General features: G+C 37.6%; 1 protein-coding gene across 1 annotated transcript; it reads right to left on the minus strand.

Annotated features, from left to right (window-relative positions):
- Positions 1-20,121: 20,121 nt before the first annotated feature.
- Positions 20,122-25,818, minus strand: LOC124834349 (ABC transporter C family member 3-like). The gene is made up of 11 exons (XM_088115795.1): positions 25,651-25,818; positions 23,565-25,363; positions 23,325-23,411; positions 22,577-23,230; positions 22,255-22,419; positions 21,717-22,011; positions 21,401-21,615; positions 20,995-21,300; positions 20,841-20,904; positions 20,494-20,733; positions 20,122-20,406 (listed from the first exon to the last, which is right to left on the minus strand). Exons 2-11 carry the CDS (start codon positions 25,344-25,346, stop codon positions 20,294-20,296), a joined length of 3,921 nt encoding a protein of 1,306 aa, XP_087971921.1. The 5' UTR covers positions 25,347-25,363; positions 25,651-25,818; the 3' UTR covers positions 20,122-20,293.
- Positions 25,819-26,364: the final 546 nt, after the last annotated feature.

Genomic DNA, 26,364 nt, shown 5'->3' on the forward strand with positions numbered 1-26,364 from the left:
CACGGTCCACGAAAACCAAAGATTGGGTTCGGGAGTCGGTTACGTGTAGGGAAGGTATTAGCACCCTACAACGCCTGCCCTAAGGCAGTACCTTTAACTAAATACGCGACTTTGATGTGGTTTTCAAAAAATGTTTAATTATCCCTAAAATAAAATTCTAAATAAACAAAACATATTTTTTAGTTTTTTGGGCCCGACAAGGATTGACCTTGCTCCTACGTATTCTCATTCAAAATGAGAAATCAGGGTTACGTAGTTCTAGCTAAAAGATTGTTTGTTGTTTGGAAAAGCAGATGTTTTTAATTTTTGGAGATTTTATATTTTTAATATTTTCGAGAAAAAAGAAGGTAACGAGTACTAGGCCGACGCGAACGGTCGCACGAGTACTCATTCCTTTAAAATGATATTTAAATACTTTTAATTATTTTTGAAAAGAGAGATAACGATATTAAGCACTAGGACGATGCGAACGATCACACGAGCACTCATACTGTTATCTGCTTATTTAGGAAGACTTGAGAGCAATGAGTGCTAGGCTGATGCGGACGATCGCACGAGCACTCATACCCTCGTTTAATATTACGTAAATAAGAGAGAAAAGTATTGAACACTAGGACGATGCGAACGATCACACGAGTGTTCAACCTTTAAACGTATTTTTGAAATTTTATTTAAGAAAAGAAGAAAAAGGTTTTTAGCACAAGGACGACGCGAGCGGTCACACGTGTGCTTAAACCTTTAAAACATATTTTTGTAAATTTATTTAAGGAAGGAAGAAAAGGTTTTTAGCACAAGGACGACGCGAGCGGTCACACGTGTGCTTAAACCTTTAAAACATATTTTTGTAAATTTATTTAAGGAAGGAAGAAAAGGTTTTTAGCACAAGGACGACGCGAGCGGTCACACGTGTGCTTAAACCTTTAAAACATATTTTTGTAAATTTCTTTAAGGAAGGAAGAAAAGGTTTTTAGCACAAGGACGACGCGAGCGGTCACACGTGCGCTTAAACCTTTAAAACGTATTTTTGTAATTTTTATTATTTTATTTAAGGAAGAAGAAGAGGTTTTTAGCACAAGGACGACGCGAGCGGTCACACGTGTGCTTAAACCTTTAAAATATATTTTTGTATATTTATTTAAGAAAAGAAGAAAAGGTTTTTAGCACAAGGACGACGCGAACGGTTACACGTGTGCTTAAACCTTTAAAATATTTTTGTAATTTTTTTTATTATTATTTTTTATTATCGTTATTTTCGTGTTTAAAGTGCAACAAATAAACTAAAATGAAAATAAAAGACAAGATCTAGGAGTGGGGTTATCATACAAGGGGTTACATACAGTAAAAACTAATAACCAAACAAATACTAATAAAAATAAAGAAACAAAAGCATAAAAATGAAGCAAGAGAAACAGCCCAACAAGAATAGGGGTATAGAGATTAAAAACCAGGGGTGCGAAGAAGAAATGAGGCTCCTTTGCTTGGGCCAATGCTGTCAGGGGTGTAAGGATGAGAAATGGGAGGTGCATCTCGAAATATATGTTAGGTCCAAATCTTTTTTCTCTTTTTTTTTATTGGCAGGAACATATGGGTTTAAGCCCTAACAGAATGGAGGTGTACACGTGACGAGAGATTCCTGAGCCACCTACCTACGCCACCCACGTCACAGCCGCTGCGGGAGGATCCTCTATCTCGTCCGAAGCTTCGCCGGCGATGCTAAGCGCCACCAGGACCGCTGCCGGCGACGCCGTTCACGCCCGTCGGAGCAGTTCTGGCCGTCGCCTCCTCCAAGCAGACCGCCGCAAGTTGCTTCTGGCCTCTCTCCCTCTCTTCTCACCGTCGACCCAGCCTCTCGTGCCACCACCTCCTGCGTCGCCGACACCCCCCAAATACCCCGGATCCGTTCTCAACCACGACGCCGACAGCCTTGGAAGTCGCCGCCGATGGACCCTCCCCTTCTCCTTTATCTATTTTCTGTTTTTGTATTTAGGTAGTTAGGAATGGTAAGTTTCAGGGGATGTGCGTGATAGAGGAAATTACAGTGTGCGCTGTGAGAGTTGAAGATGATTGAATTTGAATTTGAAATTGGATGATGAAAGTGAGGCGTGATGGAGGCAGGATGATGACGGGAAATCTGGTTGAGTAGTGGGTTGGTAGTGTTAGGTTTCGGAGATGATTTATGATGAAGGAGTATGTAGTTGGGTGTGATGCCGAGGGATGTTAGAGATGAAGAAGAAAAAGGATGAAGATGATGGGTGCTGCCGCGGTGTTTGAGACGGTGTATGAGATGAAAGTGATGAAGAAGAATGGGGTTTCGTGGTGACGAGAGAAGAAGTTGATGATGGCTGGGATGGAGGCTGTTTGAGGTTAGGCCGTGGTACAAGGCGTTGGAGATGAAAATGAAGAGGAAATGGATGAAAAAATGGTAGGTTCCGATCGCCGGTCCCTATGGCTATGGTAATGGGTGTATATGAGTTGCCAGCATTGATAGAGAATGGAGGAGGATTGAGTGTTGTGTGATGCGGAGAGCCCTCCCCCTTGGAGGTAATGGAGTTGGGAGTGAAAAAGGAAAAGTTGTTGGGGTGGTTACGGGTGTGTGTGGAGCAGAGGGGTGGAGAGCCAGGGAGCGTGTGTCCTGCTTCCTTTTTTCTTTTTCTTTTGTTTTCTTTTTTTTTTTAAATAATAATATAGAAAACCAAATCAAATAAAAAATAAAATAAAATAATAATAATAAAAACAAAATTAAAATTATATAAAAAAACATAAAATAAAATAAGACACAATAAAAAAAAGAAAGACCTATATTATTTAGTTATCCGGACGAAATTGGGTGTTGACAGCTGCCCCTCTTTACTTAGATTTTACTAGATAATATGAAAATTTGATATTTTCGTATTATCTAAGTAAAGGCTAAGTAAAGAAAGAAACACTAATTTCGTCTGGATTTCAAAAGAGAAGGAGGAAAAATAAAAACTTATTCAAATATACATGATAACCAAGCTCATGAAAAAGGTGAAATTGCAACAAAAGAAATCGACCATTGCGTAGCAGAGGGCCAACAACACGAAACGAAAATCTGGATTCGACCATTGCCTCGCAGAGGGCCAAACTCACAGAACAGAAATTTAAATTCGACCATTGCCATGCAGAGGGCCAAACTCACAGAACAGAAATTTAAATCCGACCATTGCCATGCAGAGGGCCGATGACAGAAAACTAAAACCTGGATTTGACCATTGCCTCGCAGAGGGCCAAACTCACAGAACAGAAATTTAAATCCGACCATTGCCATGCAGAGGGTCGATAACAAAAAACTAAAACCTGGATTTGACCATTGCCTCGCAGAGGGCCAAACTCACAGAACAGAAATTTAAATCCGACCATTGCCATGCAGAGGGTCGATAACAAAAAACTAAAACCTGGATTTGACCATTGCCTCGCAGAGGGCCAAACTCACAGAACAGAAATTTAAATCCGACCATTGCCATGCAGAGGGCCGATCACAGAAAACTAAAACCTGGATTTGACCATTGCCTCGCAGAGGGCCAAACTCACAGAACAGAAATTTAAATCCGACCATTGCCATGCAGAGGGCCGATAACAGAAAACTAAAACCTGGATTTGACCATTGCCTCGCAGAGGGCCAAACTCACAGAACAGAAATTTAAATCCGACCATTGCCATGCAGAGGGTCGATAACAGAAAACTAAACCCTGGATTTGACCATTGCCTCGCAGAGGGCCAAACTCACAGAACAGAAATTTAAATCCGACCATTGCCATGCAGAGGGCCGATATCGAAGAAGAAAACTAAGGGTGCTAGATAAAACTGGGCTTGATGGGCCAGTGTGGAAACTGGGCTTGGGGGCCAGTATGGAAACTGGGCTTTCAAATTTTGAAATTCTTGAAGTTTGTAATTTTGTGAAATGCCTTTTTTTTTTTTTTTTTTTGAAATTTTGACAGAAATTTGATTCTTGAAAAGGCATCAGTGACCATTCGCTAAAGAGAATGTCCTGACATGAGGATATGGGAAACAAGGCGTAAAAAACCATTGTAGAATGCTGAACAGGGTGTAAAGATGTGTATTAAAACCCCAAATGAGAGAAAAAATTATCAACAAGAAACAACATGACTTGAAGATAAGACCATAATGTTATTCTTTTTGTATTTTTGAAGAAGGATTTGACAACCATTCATATGAATGAAGAGGGTTTTGATCTGAAAGAATTTCTTTTGATGTATGCACACATATGGAAAACATTTGCTTTGTTTTGTGTTTCATCTATTATTATTATTATTTTTTTTTTTTTTTTGCTTGAGTCATTCATCTTACTTGCAATCATCATCAAACTGATCTTTATTTTCAATGTTTTGTGAATTTGAGGAATGTCATACATTCGAGGTCTAATGTTTGATATGATTTCATGTTGACTTTTCCTTTCGAGACATCGACGCACACCTGCTTGAATTTACTGGCAAGTGAAGAATGAGAGCTATTTAGAATGGTTTGGAGAAGTCTGGGACAGCCATATAAGCACATCATTCCTTATACATTGCTTAAAGGAAACGAGACACCCAAAAGCTGCCCCAGTTTGGTGTTTGGGGAAATGAGCATGGGGTATGGATCTTTGAAAATTCGGGTCAAAAATTCAAGTAAGATCCGCAAAGCTGCCCCAGTCTGGGATTATGTGTCAATGAGTTGCAAGGCGAAGAATTCGTGTGAGATTCACAAATCTGCCTCAGTTTTTCGGGTATGGGTTCTTACCTGGAAGAGGTAGTGGGCATGAAAAGGATAAGCTAAAAGGGTGCCCCCAATTGGTCTGATTTGCTTTTGCATACTTTTGCTTAGTTGGCAAAGAGATCCCTTATTCCTGAGACATTACTTTTTTTTCTTTTCTTTTTTTTTTTTCAAAGTTTTTGTTTTTGTTTTTGTTTTTTTTTTTTTTTTTTTTTTTTTTTTTTTTTTTTTTGTTTTTTTTTTTTTGTTTTTTTTTTTTGGACACATTGCAAGTCATTTTGTCTTATCGCAAAATTAAGCTTTATGAAAATTTGAGCAAACATTATTCAATCTGTGTGGGCTTTATTAGGCTTGTAATGTGGCTAGGGCTAGAAGGTATCGAAAGAAAAGGTTAAAGGCCCAACTGAATGCTTATCGGATACATTTTTTTGAAGCAAGGGTTGTCATCTGGCATTGTGTCAACTATTTGACATTTTGAGCACTTTGCTTTTCTTGAACTCCATTTTTTTATTTTTTCATCATCACTTTGTGATTTTTTGTTCTTTTTTTTTTTTTTTTTTTTTTTTTTTTTTTTGTTTTTGGTTACCCTTTTGAAAGAATCCTCCGTTTGATCATTGAGTGCTCTTCAACTGCTTCCTAAGTTGACTCATACTGATGACAACCCTTGCTTGGGAATAATTTTGAAAAAGGATTTATTTTTGGCTCAAAATGGGGTGACAATGGATATATTTTGTTTTTTGGTAAAGAAAAAATGGCCACACATCATTTCAAATTCTGATTGCTTTCTTTTCAAAAGATTAATTCTACGACTAGATGACCTCAACATGAGTGATTTTTCCCTTTCCTTTTCTTTCTAGACCGCCCTTTTGGGTTTTCAATCTAGTGGACTTATTCTCCTTTTGAAAATTCTTTTATTTGTCTCAATGGGTTCAGGGATAACCCTACTAGCGCAAGCAAGGAAAATTTTGGCCAGGCCAATCTGCCCCAGTGTAAAGGCTTACATCATTACTAAGGGCAGTGACAGTGTTTGTTGGGGAACATCCTTTATTTTGGAACAGTGAAGGGTGAAGGTTTTCAAGCAAAATGCGCACAAACGTCTCGGGAGAAAGCGTCAAATTGTTATTTTTGATTAAACACTTGACCTTAGAAAAACTTGACATCCCAATTTTCCTTTTGATTATTCATCATTTTTCTTTTTTTTTTGCTCTTTTCTATTTTCGAAAAACAAAAGTTTGACGATTTGCAAGAAAGATAAGTGACTCAAGATTGACTTTATTTCATTTTCTTTTCAATTTTGTTTTCTTTTTTTTTTCACGATACCCTTTCAGGACTCGATTTCCAGCACTACTTGGAGAAACCCTGTAGTGAGTGTTTGCATTGCAAGTCATGGATGACAGTGCGATATCAAAACGCATACTTCCCTGGTAGCAAGACACTTCACAACATCAAATTTACTTGTACAATGACTTATGCTTTCTTATGTGGTCTTAAAGCCCACTTCATTTCTTCATGGCATTTGTAGAGGCATTCACAAGCCTTGCCTTAGTGTCTAGTTGACTTTCTTCATACTTTAATCATCTTGAATGAATCAAAGTTTGCCTTTGCGCTTGAACCACCAGCACTTTTGGTGGAATGACCGATAGCCCCTTCATGATAATCACCTTTTGTATATGATGCATCACGAGTCTTGTGGAAATGAGGCTTTACAGGCTTCATGTAACAAGTAAAGACCAAGCTTTTTATGCAGAAGACTTGGAAGAAATGTTGCATAAGTCAGAAGGTTAGGAGTGAAACTCATAAGCCCTTTGTCTTGATCAACATGTTTGCCTAACAGTTTGGTGGGAAATTGAGTTTGGGTCTAGTCTCCAATCTTCCTCAAAACGGTTTCAAAGGGTAGGCCAACGGTATTTGAGCAGTGGGATGTGATTGAGCTCTTTCTTCTCTCCTTATCCCAGGCTTAGACCAAACTTGTTCACATTTGTTGTCATAGTAGAACCTTGTGCGATCTTTTCAGTCTTCACACCAATTTCAATTCTTTCTTGAATTATCACCAAGTTTGAGAAGTTTAGGGAAACACTGCTCATCATGGTCTCACAGAAGGGTGATTGCAGAGTATTTAGGAATGTGTCAACCATCTCGTTATCACTCATAAGAGACTTTCCTTGAGCAACAATCTCTTTCCACCTTTGGGCGTATCTTTTGCATAATTCATACTTCTTCTTCACCATGCTTCGTGGTTGTAATCAATGAGATGTCCCGTCCATGTGGTATTTGTACTACCTCAAGAGAGCATCCACCAAATCTCCCCAAGACCGGATGCACGAAGATTCAAGATGAGTGCCCCAGTTTGGTGTCATGCCAGCTAATCTACCTTAGAAAAACGAATTGACCATTTTTCATCATAGGAACGCACAACCATTTTCTTTCTGTACATCATGAGATGGCTCTTGGACAAGTGGTGCCTCCGGGTAATTTAAAAATTTGGGAGGTATCAACATATCATTTGAGACTAAGCATAACCCTGCAACATTTGCAAACTTAGAGCTTCCTCCCCCTTCCATGACTCTTATCCTTTTTCCAGTATTTCAAATTTAAGCTTGTCAGCATCAACATCCACTGGTGCAACAACAATGAGGGAAAGATTTCAACTCGGGTTGCTTCGTCATTATCTTGCTCACAAGGCGTGGCTGAATCATCTCCTAGGGGACCATGAAAGTGGTTGCCCCAAGCTTGTTTCTTCCTTCAACTACGGTATTTTCTGCCTTTTAAGTGTGAACATGCCTCAATTCCACTCCCAAGGGTGAAGTGTAATGAAGGGGAAGACCATATGAGGAGAAAATTTAGGCCTCTCGCACTCTGTATTGTAGTCGTGGTGCACACGAATCTTCAGGGCTTTGTAAGGCATTCAGAGCCTCTAGGATTTGGCTCATTTATCCCTTCAGTTGTTGGATATCGACTTTCATCCCATCTTGAATTTCTCCTTGGTTCTCCAAGATTTATTAACTGGTTCGAGTCCTTTAGGGTATCTTGGATGTTTAGGTATATTTTTTTTTTTTTTTGAAACAATTTAAGAAAATGAAAATGAAAATGAAAAGAAAAAGAAGAGACAATGTAGTTCAAATACTCTAGTCAGAAATTATAAAGCTGTGAAAATTTTGCCTTGGTATAATTTGGAAATTAACACGAAACGGAGTCCATAAGGCGGTTCATCATTCAGAAGTCCCCAAAACGTGAGACACAGGAAGTCTTGGTCAACCACCTCAGGCTTTAGCCATCACATTCTTCATTTCTCTTATCAGTTTCTTGCAGCAATTGAGGAATGTTTCAATCCCCTTAGGCGGGTTGATGATTGACATTACAGACTCAGCATCAGCTAAGAACTTAGGGACGTTTTCAATGACTTCATCGGCAAGGGAAGCTAGCTATGAGAGACTTCTCTTCCACTTCTTTGTAAGTTGTCCTTGTTCCACGAAATACTCTTATAGATCAATATTTACAGATGTCTCCTTTTTAACTTGATGCTACATTTTTCCAACTTCTCAACCGCTGATTCCATCCGCTGCTCAGCACTACGAAGTTTTTTTTTTTTTTTGCTTCGGTAAGGAGGGATCGACTTGAATGGTAACTTGATTGTCCTAACCCTCTCTACGATTCATTGGCCAAGGGAATCTTTATTAAAAGTCCATTATCTCGTGTCTCCTCTCAACCCCAGTGAAATGGTGTTTTAGCTACACATATACAACATAGAAGAGAGAAATGATGGATTGGGTGGTGGAAATTGGATTTTTTCCACCATGGAAGCCCCTTGGAGCAGCTGCAGCAGCGTCCCTGGTCTCCTCCCCGTTCTAGATCCCCTTTCCAACTGCCTCTGGATTCTGATATAAAGAAGGGTACAAGAATTGAGTCACGGGTCATCTCTGGACGAGCGTCCAAATTCTGGACAAGCGGCCCAATTCTGGACGAGCGTCCAATTTTCTGGACGAGCGATACAATTCTGGACGAGCGTCCAATTTTCTGGACGAGCGACCCAATTCTGGACGAGCGTCCTTGGACGAGCGTTGGACGAGCGCTGGACGAGCATTCTCTTGGTGACGAGCGTCCACTTGCTGGACTAACGTGCTTCTGCTGGACCAACGTGGACGAGCGTCCCAATGGACGAACGTCTCAATTCTGAACGAGCGACTGGATTCTGGACGAGCGACCCAATTCTCGACGAGCGTCCTTCGACGAGCGTTGGACGAGCGCTGGACGAGCATTCTCTTGGTGACGAGCGTCCACTTGCTGGACTAACGTGCTTCTGCTGGACCAACGTGGACGAGCGTCCTAATGGACGAACGTCTCAATTCTGAACGAGCGACTGGATTCTGGACGAGCGTCCACTTGTACGAGCGTTCTGGACGAGCGGCCTGCAACGAGCGTCCTCTTCACCGACTGGACGAGCGTTCCTGGACGAGCGTCCCATTTCTGGACGAACGTGCCGACGAATGTGGACGAACGTCCTCTTCTGGACGAGCGCTGTGTTCGGCGAGCGTCCATGTGCGAGCGTTGGATGTCTGGACGAGCGTCCACTATCTGATCGAACGTTTTCTGCTACACGAGCGTCCACTTTCATTGTCAACGAGCGTCCGTTCGCCATGAAACGAGCGTGCGCTCGCTAAGTGACGAGCGTCCTGCACGAGCTGCCTTTCTGAACAAGCGTTAACATGTCTGGACGAGCGTCTAGGACGAGCGTCCACTTGTGCGAGAGGTCTGGTCGAGCAGCCATTCTTGCGACGAGCGTCCTGTGCTTCTTCTGCCGTTCGTTCTCTATCAACGAGCGTCCGCGATACTTGTGTGCGCTCGCTATGTGACGAGCGTCCATTTCTACCTCGACGATCGTCCTCTCTAAGAGTCCTGGACGAACATCCTCTTCTCACGTCATCTGGACGAACGTCTCCTTCAAAACGAGCGTCCTCTTCTGCTTCAGGACGAGCGTTGTCTTTTGAGAGCTGGACGAACGTTCACTTGGCGTCACCCTTGCGCCAAGCGTTTCTGCATGTGTGACGAGCTTGATTCATCTCTATAATTTTGTTGGAGACTCTTCCAAGCTCATTTTTAGCTCCTGCAAATGATATATAATTTGCGATCTATGCTGCCAAGGGACACACCATTTAAATTGTTCTTTGTTTAAACTTGTACAAAGTTGCGCCCATTCATTTGCCCCTTTCACATTTGGTTTATACTGCCATAGCTCAAACATGGGACAGGTGGCCTTTAAGGCGTCCTCAGTCACGCGGGAGATGAACACAACATAACACTTTCCCTCCCTTCAACTCATAACAATGATTAAGGGTCCCATGAACTTCAGCCAGGATGGTAGCGACTGGATTCTCACAGCGCTCTTCGTATCCCACGAATGTATTCATAGCGGCATAGTCGACGAGGTTCTTGACATTTAGGAGAAAGCGTGACACCATAGAGGAGAAGAGCTAATACATTCGTAAACATTTCCCAATTTTCCTCTTAAGCCAAATGATGTAGGTATTCCTATAAGTATCTTTGAGGAAGGCCCCTCACTTTGCCCTTGATTGAACTCGCTTTCCAACTTCATTAGGTGTATTTTCCTGATCCTCGCTCACTGCAAGACAAGGATATACTGCTCAAAGTAGTTGTATGGAGTTTTTTTTCCAAATTTAAGACTTGCTCGAATTCTTCCACTGGTGGCACTAGTTGGAAATCTTGGAAAGTGAAGCACCTCAATGGTGGTTCATAAGACTGGGCTAAAAGAGTAATGGCCGGTGTTTGAACTTCCACCTCTAACAGGCTCAACAAATTCCCATACTCCTTCCTGAATGTATCCTCTTGGGTTGTCTCCATTTTCTTCAGCGGTTCTCTCAGGCCATCCATATTACCCTCCTTTACTTCCATGGCTATCCTTTCCTTTAAAATGTCTGAACTTGAACCCCCCTTGACTTCAGATCTCATGTTAATTTCCATTTTATCTCAAAGGCTTAATCACAAATTTATAATTTTTGACTAGAATCAGTGATAAGACCATAAAAATGCATGAGAAAAAGAAAGAAATAAAAGAAAAAGGTGTATAAAAAAGGTATAAAGATATGTACAAGGTGCTTGATTTTATTAAGCAAAAATGAGGGTTATAAGACTGCACACATCTCCCTTTGTGCCCTAATGAAGGTCGAACACTTAAGATCTAAGGTTAAGTATATGGAATCTCACAAGGATGGTTACCTGAACCTAAAGATCAACGGTCACTAGAGCTATGGCCCCCTTTATAGTATCTCCACAACAGTCGAGTAATCAACTAGGTGTGGAAACACATATGAAGAGAACAGACTCTAGCTGGAGTTCTCACGATAGCCAAACAGGAAGTACATCCCAGAGTGACACCGCTACACAACTCCTCTAATTCTAAGTTACGCTCGGACCCGGGTATAGGGCCCCACTCATGATATGCCGAAAGTGCGTGTGTGAAGGGAGAATGCAATGCATACCCAAACCCTCACCTGCAAAACAACCAGAAAAATTCCCAGGCAGATATAAACATGGTTTCTACCCTAGGGTTCAATATTCAACAGTTATTGCAGTTATTCCAAATCTCGAGCATAAAATAGAAAAAAGGGAAAGAAAAACACAAAGCAAAACCACATCAAATTCGCGCATCTAATTAAATGGCTCGACTCTCTAACAGTTCCCCAGTGGAGTCGCCATCTGTCGCAACCGGAATCGCGACGGGACGACGATCCAAAAAAGAAACGGGTTTTGAAAAGAGATTTTGGAGTCGCCACCATAGTTTATTATGGAAAACTATGGAAAAACCTCAAAACGATAAAGCACGGTCCACGAAAACCAAAGATTGGGTTCGGGAGTCGGTTACGTGTAGGGAAGGTATTAGCACCCTACAACGCCTGCCCTAAGGCAGTACCTTTAACTAAATACGCGACTTTGATGTGGTTTTCAAAAAATGTTTAATTATCCCTAAAATAAAATTCTAAATAAACAAAACATATTTTTTAGTTTTTTGGGCCCGACAAGGATTGACCTTGCTCCTACGTATTCTCATTCAAAATGAGAAATCAGGGTTACGTAGTTCTAGCTAAAAGATTGTTTGTTGTTTGGAAAAGCAGATGTTTTTAATTTTTGGAGATTTTATATTTTTAATATTTTCGAGAAAAAAGAAGGTAACGAGTACTAGGCCGACGCGAACGGTCGCACGAGTACTCATTCCTTTAAAATGATATTTAAATACTTTTAATTATTTTTGAAAAGAGAGATAACGATATTAAGCACTAGGACGATGCGAACGATCACACGAGCACTCATACTGTTATCTGCTTATTTAGGAAGACTTGAGAGCAATGAGTGCTAGGCTGATGCGGACGATCGCACGAGCACTCATACCCTCGTTTAATATTACGTAAATAAGAGAGAAAAGTATTGAACACTAGGACGATGCGAACGATCACACGAGTGTTCAACCTTTAAACGTATTTTTGAAATTTTATTTAAGAAAAGAAGAAAAAGGTTTTTAGCACAAGGACGACGCGAGCGGTCACACGTGTGCTTAAACCTTTAAAACATATTTTTGTAAATTTATTTAAGGAAGGAAGAAAAGGTTTTTAGCACAAGGACGACGCGAGCGGTCACACGTGTGCTTAAACCTTTAAAACATATTTTTGTAAATTTATTTAAGGAAGGAAGAAAAGGTTTTTAGCACAAGGACGACGCGAGCGGTCACACGTGTGCTTAAACCTTTAAAACATATTTTTGTAAATTTCTTTAAGGAAGGAAGAAAAGGTTTTTAGCACAAGGACGACGCGAGCGGTCACACGTGCGCTTAAACCTTTAAAACGTATTTTTGTAATTTTTATTATTTTATTTAAGGAAGAAGAAGAGGTTTTTAGCACAAGGACGACGCGAGCGGTCACACGTGTGCTTAAACCTTTAAAATATATTTTTGTATATTTATTTAAGAAAAGAAGAAAAGGTTTTTAGCACAAGGACGACGCGAGCGGTCACACGTGTGCTTAAACCTTTAAAATATTTTTGTAATTTTTTTTATTATTATTTTTTATTATCGTTATTTTCGTGTTTAAAGTGCAGCAAATAAACTAAAATGAAAATAAAAGACAAGATCTAGGAGTGGGGTTATCATACAAGGGGTTACATACAGTAAAAACTAATAACCAAACAAATACTAATAAAAATAAAGAAACAAAAGCATAAAAATGAAGCAAGAGAAACAGCCCAACAAGAATAGGGGTATAGAGATTAAAAACCAGGGGTGCGAAGAAGAAATGAGGCTCCTTTGCTTGGGCCAATGCTGTCAGGGGTGTAAGGATGAGAAATGGGAGGTGCATCTCGAAATATATGTTAGGTCCAAATCTTTTTTCTCTTTTTTTTTATTGGCAGGAACATATGGGTTTAAGCCCTAACAGAATGGAGGTGTACACGTGACGAGAGATTCCTGAGCCACCTACCTACGCCACCCACGTCACAGCCGCTGCGGGAGGATCCTCTATCTCGTCCGAAGCTTCGCCGGCGATGCTAAGCGCCACCAGGACCGCTGCCGGCGACGCCGTTCACGCCCGTCGGAGCAGTTCTGGCCGTCGCCTCCTCCAAGCAGACCGCCGCAAGTTGCTTCTGGCCTCTCTCCCTCTCTTCTCACCGTCGACCCAGCCTCTCGTGCCACCACCTCCTGCGTCGCCGACACCCCCCAAATACCCCGGATCCGTTCTCAACCACGACGCCGACAGCCTTGGAAGTCGCCGCCGATGGACCCTCCCCTTCTCCTTTATCTATTTTCTGTTTTTGTATTTAGGTAGTTAGGAATGGTAAGTTTCAGGGGATGTGCGTGATAGAGGAAATTACAGTGTGCGCTGTGAGAGTTGAAGATGATTGAATTTGAATTTGAAATTGGATGATGAAAGTGAGGCGTGATGGAGGCAGGATGATGACGGGAAATCTGGTTGAGTAGTGGGTTGGTAGTGTTAGGTTTCGGAGATGATTTATGATGAAGGAGTATGTAGTTGGGTGTGATGCCGAGGGATGTTAGAGATGAAGAAGAAAAAGGATGAAGATGATGGGTGCTGCCGCGGTGTTTGAGACGGTGTATGAGATGAAAGTGATGAAGAAGAATGGGGTTTCATGGTGACGAGAGAAGAAGTTGATGATGGCTGGGATGGAGGCTGTTTGAGGTTAGGCCGTGGTACAAGGCGTTGGAGATGAAAATGAAGAGGAAATGGATGAAAAAATGGTAGGTTCCGATCGCCGGTCCCTATGGCTATGGTAATGGGTGTATATGAGTTGCCAGCATTGATAGAGAATGGAGGAGGATTGAGTGTTGTGTGATGCGGAGAGCCCTCCCCCTTGGAGGTAATGGAGTTGGGAGTGAAAAAGGAAAAGTTGTTGGGGTGGTTACGGGTGTGTGTGGAGCAGAGGGGTGGAGAGCCAGGGAGCGTGTGTCCTGCTTCCTTTTTTCTTTTTCTTTTGTTTTCTTTTTTTTTTTTTAAATAATAATATAGAAAACCAAATCAAATAAAAAATAAAATAAAATAATAATAATAAAAACAAAATTAAAATTATATAAAAAAACATAAAATAAAATAAGACACAATAAAAAAAAGAAAGACCTATATTATTTAGTTATCCGGACGAAATTGGGTGTTGACAGTATGCAATGATATGCATTAACCTTTGTTTGTGCATTTTAATTTCATAGTGTGTTAAAATTGAGGTCAATGTTGTTTTGTTTTTGTGTATGATGTTGTTTTATTCAAAAACATGACTATCATTGAGGGTAATTGAAATTTCTCTTTAAGTATTATCCTTGGAAGATAATGCCAACCCATTATATTAGAAGATAACAAAGAACAAAGAACAATGAAAATTGTTTTACAAGTTAAAATAAACTTGTACACCTGAATTTTTACGCCCTTGAAGATTGTAGTTAAAAACATTAGGAAAAGATCTTTTGAGGTTGTGAGATATGCTTGGTTGCAAGATAGGGGACTGCAAACAGGTGTAGAAGTATGACACTTTAGTGATACCCATGAGAGTGAACTCTGATGAATCAATATTTTCTACAATTCACTTAGCTTTTTGTACTACATTTGATTAGAAAATTGTGCTTAATTGTCCAATATTTCCTAAGTTTTGATATTTGGGCTTAATTTGACCAATAATTTTTATTTTAATTATTTTGAATTAACTTAGGCTAATTATTTCCATTATTAATTGCAAAGAATTATTTGGAATATTATTTTGGGACTTTAAGAGGGCAAAAACGTCAATAATCACTCTCCACATAGGCGTTTTAGATTTAATTCAATTATAAATTCATTTTTAGTGTACTTTTGGACATATTTGCACCATTGGGTTATTTTGGGTCAAAATTGTAAAAGCCCAATTTGTGGGCTGACTTTGGAACTAGGGTTTTAGTACCCAAAGGGGGCAAAACACCTCTCCTTTCCCTCATTCTCTTTTTCGAATTTTGTTGCGGTTTTGAATCTGTTTTGCAATTCCATTTTGTCCACTTTCGTTTCAAATTAATGTTGTATATAGTTTTGTTTTGCTGCTTTAATTACGTTTTAATGTTAGCTTAAGTCTGCTTAGTTGGTCATTAGCGAAATTGCATCGTTTCCTTGAGATATTTGGACCGTTTTGATGGTGCTATTCTTGCTTTGCATGAAGTTGATTTGGTTTTGTGCTTGCAATTAGGTATACGCTTAGTTGCCTAATTGGTGTTTGATTTTCGCTTAGTTAATTGGACTATGGGTGCAGAATTGATTAGACTTGTGCAATGTGTTTGCTTAGCTCACGTTTTTGAAGACCGGATTAACCTTCGCTTAGTTGGTTAATTCGTGTTGGATTATGGGTGAGAGTAGTGTTTATTTGTTGTTAATCTGTGATTGGAAGCATTGTAATTGAGTTAGTGACCAATCATTTTCAATTAGTGTTCGATTTCATGTTTTAGTTTGTTAATTTCAAGTCACAAATTATCCACAAACCACCCCCTCCACTTGTTCGACCTATTGCTTGTGAGATTGTGGTTTCCCTGTTGCTGTTGGCCAATAAGAGAACTTTGGAGTTTTGGTTACTTTGAGTGTGGTATCTCAAAGGGGTTGCAAAAAGAGGATTGTTCTTTTTGTGTTTTACTATAGTAGATTTGGAGTTAGAGATGAGAATACATTGAGAGGGTGTCTCTGTAATGCTTGCTATAAAACTCGATCTATATAGTGGATTTGCTTTCAATCTCAAGTTGATTGAAAGGAGACTGGATGTAGGCATTGAGGCTGAACCAGTATAAACCTTGGTGTTGTTCTTTCTATCCTTTATCTCTTTTATTTCCTTGCATTCTTTATTTGCTTGCATTCCAAGAAAGGCTTAAAGATTTTGAAAATATTTTTCAAAGAACAATTTTTATAAAACAAAACCAATTCACCCCCTCTTGGTTGAGAAACTAAGTCAATCTATTTCTACACAGTTGTTGGAAATGCAGTTGTTAGTTATTAGACTTATGTTCCTTTTATAGTAAACTCTTCAAGTGATAACATTCATTGTATAAATTGAAAACCTAGTTTTATAGTACAAAGACAGAATAAGGGTACATGGACAACAAAGAGGGACACTAGGAAGTGAAGAAAGAGGAATTTTTGCATTAAGAGGCAATATATGTGCTTCATGATCCTCCTAACATTGGTTATTATTTGATGAAATGTCTCAATGAAACCCTAGGTTTCACTAAGTGTTTCTTGAATGAACAAACCTAAGTATTGTGCAATTCAAATTACATGAACATGCTAAATGAATGCTCAAAATGAATTAGAAACTTAAGAATCACAAAATCACTTTCACACCAATTTTGACAACAAAGGTAGTTTAAAATGGAGTCTGATAACACTTATGATTGAATTATGTTTCTATATTCCTTATGATATGAAATGCAATGCAGAAACTTAATCAAATATGAAAAAAAAATGTAAAAACAATGGTTGTATCAGAATTGGCAATAAAGTTAGTCAATACAAAATTTCACAACAAAACCAAACTATGCAGAATTTTTGGGTTTTCTTAGTTTTCATGCATGGAATGATATTTATACTATACTATCTCATCATGTATAATATGACACTAAATGACTCTTGAAACACTAAAATGCTTAAAATATGAATGAAATTAGAAAGTGACTAATTGAACCTAAATGAATGCAAATAAGCTTTTAAGAACTGGTGAAATTATGCATATAAATGTGAGAATTGGATTTCTTGAACTGTGAATACTGTGAGGAAGTTTTAATACACTAAAATATACCATCATCTTCATACCATAGACCCTCATATTGATCTCACACCTTCTACATTCATTGTGACACCTTTTGACCCTACTTCTATATCCACCTCAACATTTAGATATTTGATGGTCTTGGTTATGGTGATTCCCACACAGTCTGTTGATCCTGATTCAGTTGGTGATGGTGTTGACCCTCCTCTTCATGATCGACCCATGATTGAACCTTATGGATGAGGGTAATACCCGAAAATCTTTGTAACTAATTTCTATGTCATGACTTGTTTAAGCCTTGCCTTAATTTTGATTACTTTGATGTATTTATATGCAAGTTTCTTCTATCTAGAGTTACTTCTCAAGTCATCACAAGGTCTATTAAGCAAAAATTTCTAAAGCCTTGGCCAACATGGGGAGCAATACCTCCTAAAGATAAAGATTCATTTTGACAACGATTTAAGGTGAAACTTCATGAAACTAATTTTCATTTCCTATATATGTATGTTAATTCAAATGCAAAACATAGTACATGAACATCATTTGTGTATGATTTATAGTCACAAATGATGGTTCGGTGGAGACTTGAACATGAAAGTGAAATTCATAGAAATTTCACACTAAAGCATCTCATAAGCTATCTGAGAGGTTTAGAGATTTAAGCAATGTAGGATAACACCCTTATTGGATTGTGGAGCACATTTGGAGCTCCTTGCTAGTACATTGGAATTTTCCAGATTATCGCAATAAATGGGTTAATGCCCAAAGGAATAAAGATTCAAAAAAGGGTGGGACCCTGCATATAGGTGGATCAACTACCGTTCATGAGCATGTCCTTCGTATGATACAAAACTTCACTAATTTTGTATCCATATAACTTATGTATTTTAAATTTAATTGTGAAGTATATAACTCCATAGTCTATTACAGGCACAAGAATTGGGACAGGCTATGCATGTTGATGTGGTTTTTCAACAAACTCATCTTCGAAAGGGATCTAGCTAGTTTATTGATGAAAGATCTCGGAACTTGTTCTAATTTATCCTTTACTGACACTGTGCATAATGTTGAACAGGAGACTTTTCAAGTAGACTCTCATAGGTCAGATTGGAGCAAGGCTCGTGCGCTAAGCAATCACAGGTTCGTCACACTATGCCAAAAAGGGTTTTTTATACCTGTTTAAAAAGACTTTTTACACCGATTTTTGAGCAGATATAGAAGCAGGGGGTATAGAAAGTTTTTAACTTTTATACTTGTTATAGGAATAGTATAAAAGCTTACTTTCTACACCGGATCTGCTTAGAACAGGTATAAAAGTATGACTTTTATACCTGCTTCTCTGTGAAGGTATAAAAAAACTCTTTTTTCTTAGACAAAAAATCCTTTTTTCTTAGACAAAAAATCTCCCTTTTTAAACCTATTGGTGCTAGAACCGATGTAAAAAATGATACTTTTTTATACCTACTTTGGCTTTAACCAGTATAAAAAGTACTTTTTTTTAGAATGTTTTATCTGTACATATTATTATCCATATCCAGACCTACGTAAAATTCATTTGCAAAATACAGTCTGAAGAATTAATAACGACCAAAATAATCAATGTTGTTTCTATTATTAACACATTAAAAAGTTTCTCAATGTAATATTTACAAAACAAAGTTCTTAAATATATTTACATAACACAATTACACATAAAATAGTTGCTCACTTTTCCAATTATGAGTAGGACAATAATAACATGATTAGGACAAGTGTTGGATTGACGTCGACCGTGGGAAGAAAAAAGGACCAATCTGTGGGGCATGACAACTTGATGCAAATTACACTGCGCGAAAAGGTACTATCAAGCACCAATCATTTTCTTCCACTAGTGTTGACGAGGTTGTCGGTAATCCATCAAAAAACAACCTTTACCGAAAAATTTTGCCTGCTTTCGACGTATTGTTGTTGTCAATAATTCCATTTTTTAGCGGCGAGCTTTCGACAACGACGAGTCTTCGAAGACCGCGAGTCTTCAACAACTGCGAACCTTCGATGACAGTGAACCTTCAACGGTGGCGAGCGAGCCTTTGACGAACAGTACGTAACGAGAGGTCCGGAGAAAAAATTGATGGAGAAAGGAAATAGAAAAACCCAATTTTGATTGAGAAATTGTGATTGAGAAATGAATTGGAAAAACTGAAACCACAGTTAACTATACTCAAAATAAAACAGTTCAATATTTTTAAACTGAACTGTTAATAAATATAATTAGTTTAAATTTTTTAAGTTTAAAAAAATACAGATAAACTATAGTTTAAGTTTTTTTAAGTTTAAAAAATATAGTTTAAGTTTTTTTAGTTAAGTGTACCCAGTCCTATGGTTTCCACTAGTGAGTTACATATGTGTCTTGCGTACTTTAATGTATTTTAGAACGTATTTTATTGTATTTTGAAAAGTTCTTTTTAAAAGTATTTTATTGTATTTTGAAAAGTTCTTTTTAAAAGTATTTTAATGTGTTTTAAAAAGTTAGTTTAAAAAGCTCATTCTTAAAAAATTATTTTGGAAAGTATTATATATTCCAAAAAATTTGTTTGAAATTTTGCTTCAGAAAAATTCTTCAAAAATACATTTCATACATTCTGAAAATCTCATTTAAGAAACTTCGTTTTGGAAATCCAGTTCCAGATATCATGATCCAACAATTTTTAAAAACTTAATCTAGGATCCAAAACAGATAAATCAAAAATCATTTTCACAAAAAAATTAAAATAATCATTTAGAAAGATGCCAAAAAAATTATGAAAATATATCAGAAATAATATCATAATAAAGCAGGTTAAAATGGTTCTTTTTTTTTTTTAATTTTTGTTTTTCAAATTTCTTTTTTCTTAAATATTACTCTATCAATCAAAAACTTATACAGTATTTATATAATCAAATGTCTTATATATATATATATATATATATATATATATATATATATATATATATATATATAAAAGACACATTTAGTCATATAAATATTATTTTATTTTATTATAATTAATAATTAAAACTAAATTATTAATAATTTAGTTATATTGCTATTATATATTTACATTATTTAAATAATATAATAAAAAATTAATTTTTTAAGTTATTTTTTTTTATTTTTAATATAAGGAAATGGGTTGGCGATACAACCCACTGGGAAAAGGCTTTAGAAAATCTCTACCGCAGTTCAGCAAGGTAGGATTATACATGTTACATATTACAAATATATCTGGTTTGAGGAAAATTTAAAATCAGTTTGAATTTAATTTCCAAAACCAGAGTCTGATCTCCTTGTGTATTCAGCAACCAGTAGAGCTAGAGATGAAGATTTGTTCTTAAGCAGTTTCTTTGGTGAATCATATTCTTCAATCAACCCTGAAGCATCAATATGAAACGAAATCATATGATTGAAGTTAAGACAAGACCACATTGGCAAGAAGAAAGAGACAGAGTGATGCTTACCTTGATTTAAAAACAGAACCATGTCACTGTCAATGATTGAAGTTATCCTATGAGCAATGGTGAGGACTGTGCATTCTGCAAAATGATGCTTAACTGTTTGCTGAATAATATTATCTGTGGCTGTGTCAACAGATGCAGTAGCTTCATCAAGCACCAAGATCTTGCTTTTCTTCAGTAGAACACGGCCAAGGCAGACCAATTGCCTTTGACCCATGCTCCAATTTTCTCCATTTTCAGTAACTGTAAAAGCTCATAATGATAAGTAATACGCTCCCATTTCATTTAGGCATATGATTGTGACTTGTAACACCTGTTATGTCTATGTTCAAAGTTTTGAGAAGTCAAACCTGTGGAGTCAAGTTTCCCTTCTTTTTTCCTTACATCATCTCCAAGTTGGCACATCTCTAAAGCCTGAAAACATGTCTTAAAAAAAATTAGTATGTATACCATGCAGGAACTAAAGAGATGAGTTCTTCCTAATATCAAACAAACTCAACTTACCTGCCAAATCTGTTCATCTGTGTACTCTTCCAGTGGATCCAGGTTGCTTCTTACAGTCCCTGCAAACATTGTTGGCTCTTGAGGAATAATGCTTAGTCTGGACCTCAAATCATGAATTCCAATCGAAGTGATGTTAATGCTATCTATCAATATTTGTCCCGCAACAGGTTCAACAAGTCGGAAAAGTGTTTGCACTAGAGTTGTTTTTCCACTTCCTGTTCTTCCTACAATACCAGTTTTTGATCCAGCAGTAAAAGTGCAAGTAAGGCCTCGTAGAACAATAGGCAAGTGAGGAGCATATCGAACCTGCATAACCCAGCTCCTGATTACAGTTGTATACCACCAAGAAAATATAATTGTAGCCTTCAATTCATAATGGAACAAATGAATAACCATTGGAATATACCTGTAGATCCCGGATATGAACCTCACCAAATGATGGCCAATAATATTCCGGCTGGTTGTCTTTAATCACAAGAGGAGCTTCACTTGGGAGAGATGTGTATTGAAGTATTCTTTCAACAGATATAATTTTGTTCTCCAAAGTGCAAAGAAACCAGATTATATTAGTTTGTAGAGAGTTTAGATTAAGTCCATATGTCACAGCCAGTCCAGCAATGCCTTGAAAAAGACAACAATTGAAGTGAAAAAGGGAATGAAAGCTTTTAGTGTCATAAGCAGTAAAATTTGACTACTAAATGTATGCAGTTTGAAGTACTCACCTGGAGCAGTAAATGAGTTTGGAAAAGATATCAAGAAAACCAAACAGAAGGCAAATGTGAGAGTGGATAAAATATCCAATCTGAAATTCAACCATTCAATTGCAGCAGCACTGTATAATTTAGGTTGGGAATATCTGTCTATCAATTTCATATTTATGTCATTAAATCTTGATTCTTGTTCAAAACATTTTATGGTTGTTGATCCTGAAATTGTTTCTGAAAAATGTTGTATAACTGGAGCTTGACATGTACCAACTAATCGTGCCAGTTCCCTTGCAGATGCAGAATAGTATCGCTGCATTTATAGAAGCTCTATTTTAGCATAAATGATATCTTAGCACAATAACATCAGTCAGATTCATATTATTTTCCCTCTGAACGTGAGAAATATGATAAAATTATGTGCTCTTTAAACACTGATGAGGAAATCAGGCACAATGAAAAATTAAACAGAGGAAATGAAAGTCAGAATCAAATTCACTTGGTGACATCTGCAGTTCTTGTTGCTGAATAATGTAGTTCAGATCTATAAAATTACCTGGTACCATATGCATGCTGCCATTACAGGAATCAATACTAGAAAGACCTGCCATACCGCTTGAGAAATTATAACAATATTTCCGAAGATTTGAATCAAATTTAGGGTAATTGCCCATACTAATGATGGAATGCTCATATCTAGTTCACTTTGGTCTGTTGAAGCCTGCAACAAAAGGAAAAACTATATTGAATATAGTAATTTAGGGGAAAAAAATAAAGAATTGAACTCTCTAATAGAATGCAATAAGCAATATGATCAGGTAAATAAGTTCTCTCTTCAAATTAAACCATTGAAGAATTATGAACATACTATAACATACTCTATTCAGGATTCGACCACTTGGGGTGGCATCAAAAAAAGATATTGGTGCTCGAAAAACACAGAAATGCATTTTACTGAAGAGCACAGTGGCTGTTTTATATCCAGCTATCACAGCAATAAATGCTCTGGCAAGGGTGAAAATTGAACTTCCGATTGCCAATGCGACATAGACAAGCATAAGTGTAAGGCTTCCAATATCAGGTTCAGCAGTTCCTGAAACAGGAGTTGCCACAGTCATCCAGTAATTGCTTGCAATTTGAAAACCCACGGTGAGTATCTGAGCTAGTAATATGAAGGGCACAAGAGCTCCTCCATAAGCTGTTGTGATGTATTTCCAGTATACATTAAACCCAACTCTACCCTTTTCCCGTTCTTCTTCTTGAACAAGTTGTCCTTTTGATTCATTTGTGTCATCTTTATTATCCTTCTTATCATGAATGTTTTCCTCATTTTCCTCATATTCAAAATCAGTTAATGAATTTTTGTTCTCCTTGGTGGTACTTTGTTGTTTAAATGTTGGTCTTCTCTCTAGGGACTTAATTGATGAAGATAAAGCTGCTCTGTGTGCATCTACAAGTTCCATAAAATCAGTCCCTGACCTGAGAATGTCATTGAATTTTCCCTTTTGAGTTATTCTTCCTTCTCTCATGACCTGTAAGCAAGAGAAAGTTACTGTTACATAGACAAAATAATTGACCAAATGTGGATGTTTGAGTTCCTGAGCATGAAATTTATGAATTACTCACCAGTATTAGATCAGCATCAGGTAAGAATTCTACTTGATGGGTTACGTATATCACAGTTTTGGATTTTAAAAGGTCAAGCAAGCACTCCTGAAACAGTGTAGAGTAAAGGGAAAATCAGATTACAGCCTTTGTATCCAAAGGCAAAAGGAAAACTAGCATATCTACGTTTAAACTATATCATCTATTGAAGAAAAAGGAAGAATCCAAATCTGTAAAGAAGAAACTGTTGGAAAATAGCACCTTAAAAAGATGAGATCCCGTATGAGCATCCACCGCACTGAATGGATCATCAAAAAGATATATATCAGCATCTTGGTATATAGCACGCGCTATTTGCACTCTTTGCTTCTGTCCACCACTCAAATTGATCCCTTTCTCTCCAACAATGGTCTGATCTCCAAATGGTAGAACCTCAAGGTCTTTTTTCAAGGAACATGCTTCTAGCACCCTCTCATACTTTTCCCTGTCCATCTCTTTACCAAACAATATGTTCTCTTCTATCTTGCCACTCTGTATCCATGGTGATTGAGAAACATAGGCCTTTGTTCCACATATTTTCAGACTCCCAGATATCTTTGGTACTTCCCCTATAATGCAAGAAAGTAAACTAGACTTTCCTGATCCAACAGTACCACATACAGCAACCCTCGTACCATGAAAAACTGTGAGATTGATGTTTTTCAATGTTGGATTAGAGGAAGATAAATCCCATGAGAAATTTCCATCTACTAATTCAACTGCCTTATCAGAACTACCCCAAGGAAGCTTCTCTACTACATCAGTCTGCAACTCTTCTAAACGAAGAAATGATGCAATCCTTTCAAGAGAAATCCTACTTTGTGCAATCATTGTAACCGTGTCAGGAAGACCGTAGATAGGCATTTGAAGAATTCGGAATGTTGCAAGTGCAGATAAGACCTTTCCTGATTCAAGTGGGATGCCTACAAGAACACAAGTACCAAAAGTAACCACTGCGATAAAAGTGGGGGCATTATGGAAAACAAATCTAACAACTGCTGAGCCAGCTAGAAATTTCTTCAGCCATATCTCCTCTGTTTTCCTAAGCTGAATAATCTTTGATAAGAACTTCATCTCCCATGCTTGCAGTTTTAGAATCCTCATATTCTTAAGAATCTCAGACGTAGCCTTCATTCTATTATCTTTGGACTCCATTACCTTGCCTTGAAACTTTTCTTGCAATGATGCCACGGGATGGTTTAAAAACATTACAATTACAGTGGCAGCAAGAGCAGCTATTGAAGCAACCCCTACACTTCTATAGAGAATCAACAAGGCCAGAGCAACTTGCAAAACACACATCCAGGGTCGATGCATATACCAACAAAATTCTCCAATCCTTGAAGCATCAACAGTCATTAAGTTGATGATTTCCCCTGTGCTATGAACCTCCATTGATTGACATGAAAGAGTCAAACCTTTAGCATAGATCATTGCCACCAACTTTGATTGAATTTGAACCCCAACCTGCTGGAACCTGAACATGCAGTGCCTGTCTGCAAGACTCTCCAAAAGCTTTGCAGCAATAAATGCCGCAGTCAAAACATATCCTTCATTTTTAAACATGTGTTCTCCGTTGAGGTATTGAACAAGGATATCAATAAGAAAGGGTCCTACATAAGAAGCACACGTATACAAGAATGCAAATAAACCTGATAAGAAGATCCCTTGCCATGTCGACAAGAATAAAACCTTGGCCAGCTTAAGAGTTGTCACATTCCTAACACTACCACACTCTGACTCTAGTTTGCTTCTAAAAGTTTGAAAAATCCCGTAGGCACTGTCATCAGTACCAAGACGTGGGATGTCTTCATGGTTTAAAGTCCTCTCATTGCCTACTGTTATTAATGGACTGATCCACGAGAAAGTGAGAATATTGAAAAATCCAGCATTTGAATTTCGGCTTAAATTTTCATTTCCTTTTGTCTTAATGGGATCAGACTTGCTGCTTGTACAGGAGTCACCTTTTAGAAGGGCCTCTTCAAGAGGGGAAAGCTTAGCCATGTTGTTAACACAACAACCTGTGACAGAGGATCCTATATAAGAATCAAGGTATATAATTGGCAAGAAAACATGTTTTACATAGACATGTTTACAAAGTCAACCACAAAAGAATAGACACAGCACCAAATTCTTAACAAACATGGGAAGCTACGATCCTAAGCATTGGAGTCTCCGGTATGCAAGCACAAACAACACCAGAAAGTATTTTAGTAAGCATAACACACGATTGAACACAAAAAATAACTAAGTTACAAACTGCACTTGAATTACAAGAAACCAAAACTATGGAATCCAATGCTCTCACTCTTTTGTCTGAGGTAGTCTTTCACTTCTTTTCATTGCCACAACACAGGAAGCAATTAACAAGACTTGGTAGAGTAAAGGAAACACATCACTTGTGAAAAGTGGTGAGGTTGGTGAATGAGATAGATGGTGCATCACAAGAAGAATAAGAACAGTAGTGAGAGAAGAAAAAGGGCAGTAGAACGTGATATGGATATTCCTTTACTTATGAAAATATCGTAACCAAAGAAGCTTCATTATTGAATAGATTTTTCTTGTTGAAGAATAGTGATTGACGTATTGACGTAAGAGTTCTTAAAGAATAAAACACCATCGAGTAAGCGCTCTTTGAACCAAACATTAATAACACACTATAATACAAAATATATTAAATAGTATAATATCATACTGATATGACAATACAAGCTATTTCAAAGTATATACAAAATTTAAATCAAATATAGTATGTTATTTAAGTGAAGTTTTCAATGTTTATTACTTTTATATTTAAAATAAAAAAATTAATAAATTTTTTGGTTTTTCTATTTTTAAGAAAAAATAGAATAATGTTGTATTAAATTTATTGATTTGTTATAAAGTAATATTTTGTCGATTATTTTATTTATTTTTATTTAATGGATACCCTAAATAAAAATAAACTTTGTGAATATATAATCTTTGCTAATCTATTTATTAGTAGTCTTCCATAATGGGTACAATTTTCTGAGTGGTGTAT

The sequence above is a fragment of the Vigna umbellata genome, chromosome 5, assembly GCF_029865625.1.
Source record: "Vigna umbellata cultivar VRB3 chromosome 5, Vumbellata_1.0, whole genome shotgun sequence".
Lineage (NCBI taxonomy): Eukaryota > Viridiplantae > Streptophyta > Magnoliopsida > Fabales > Fabaceae > Vigna > Vigna umbellata.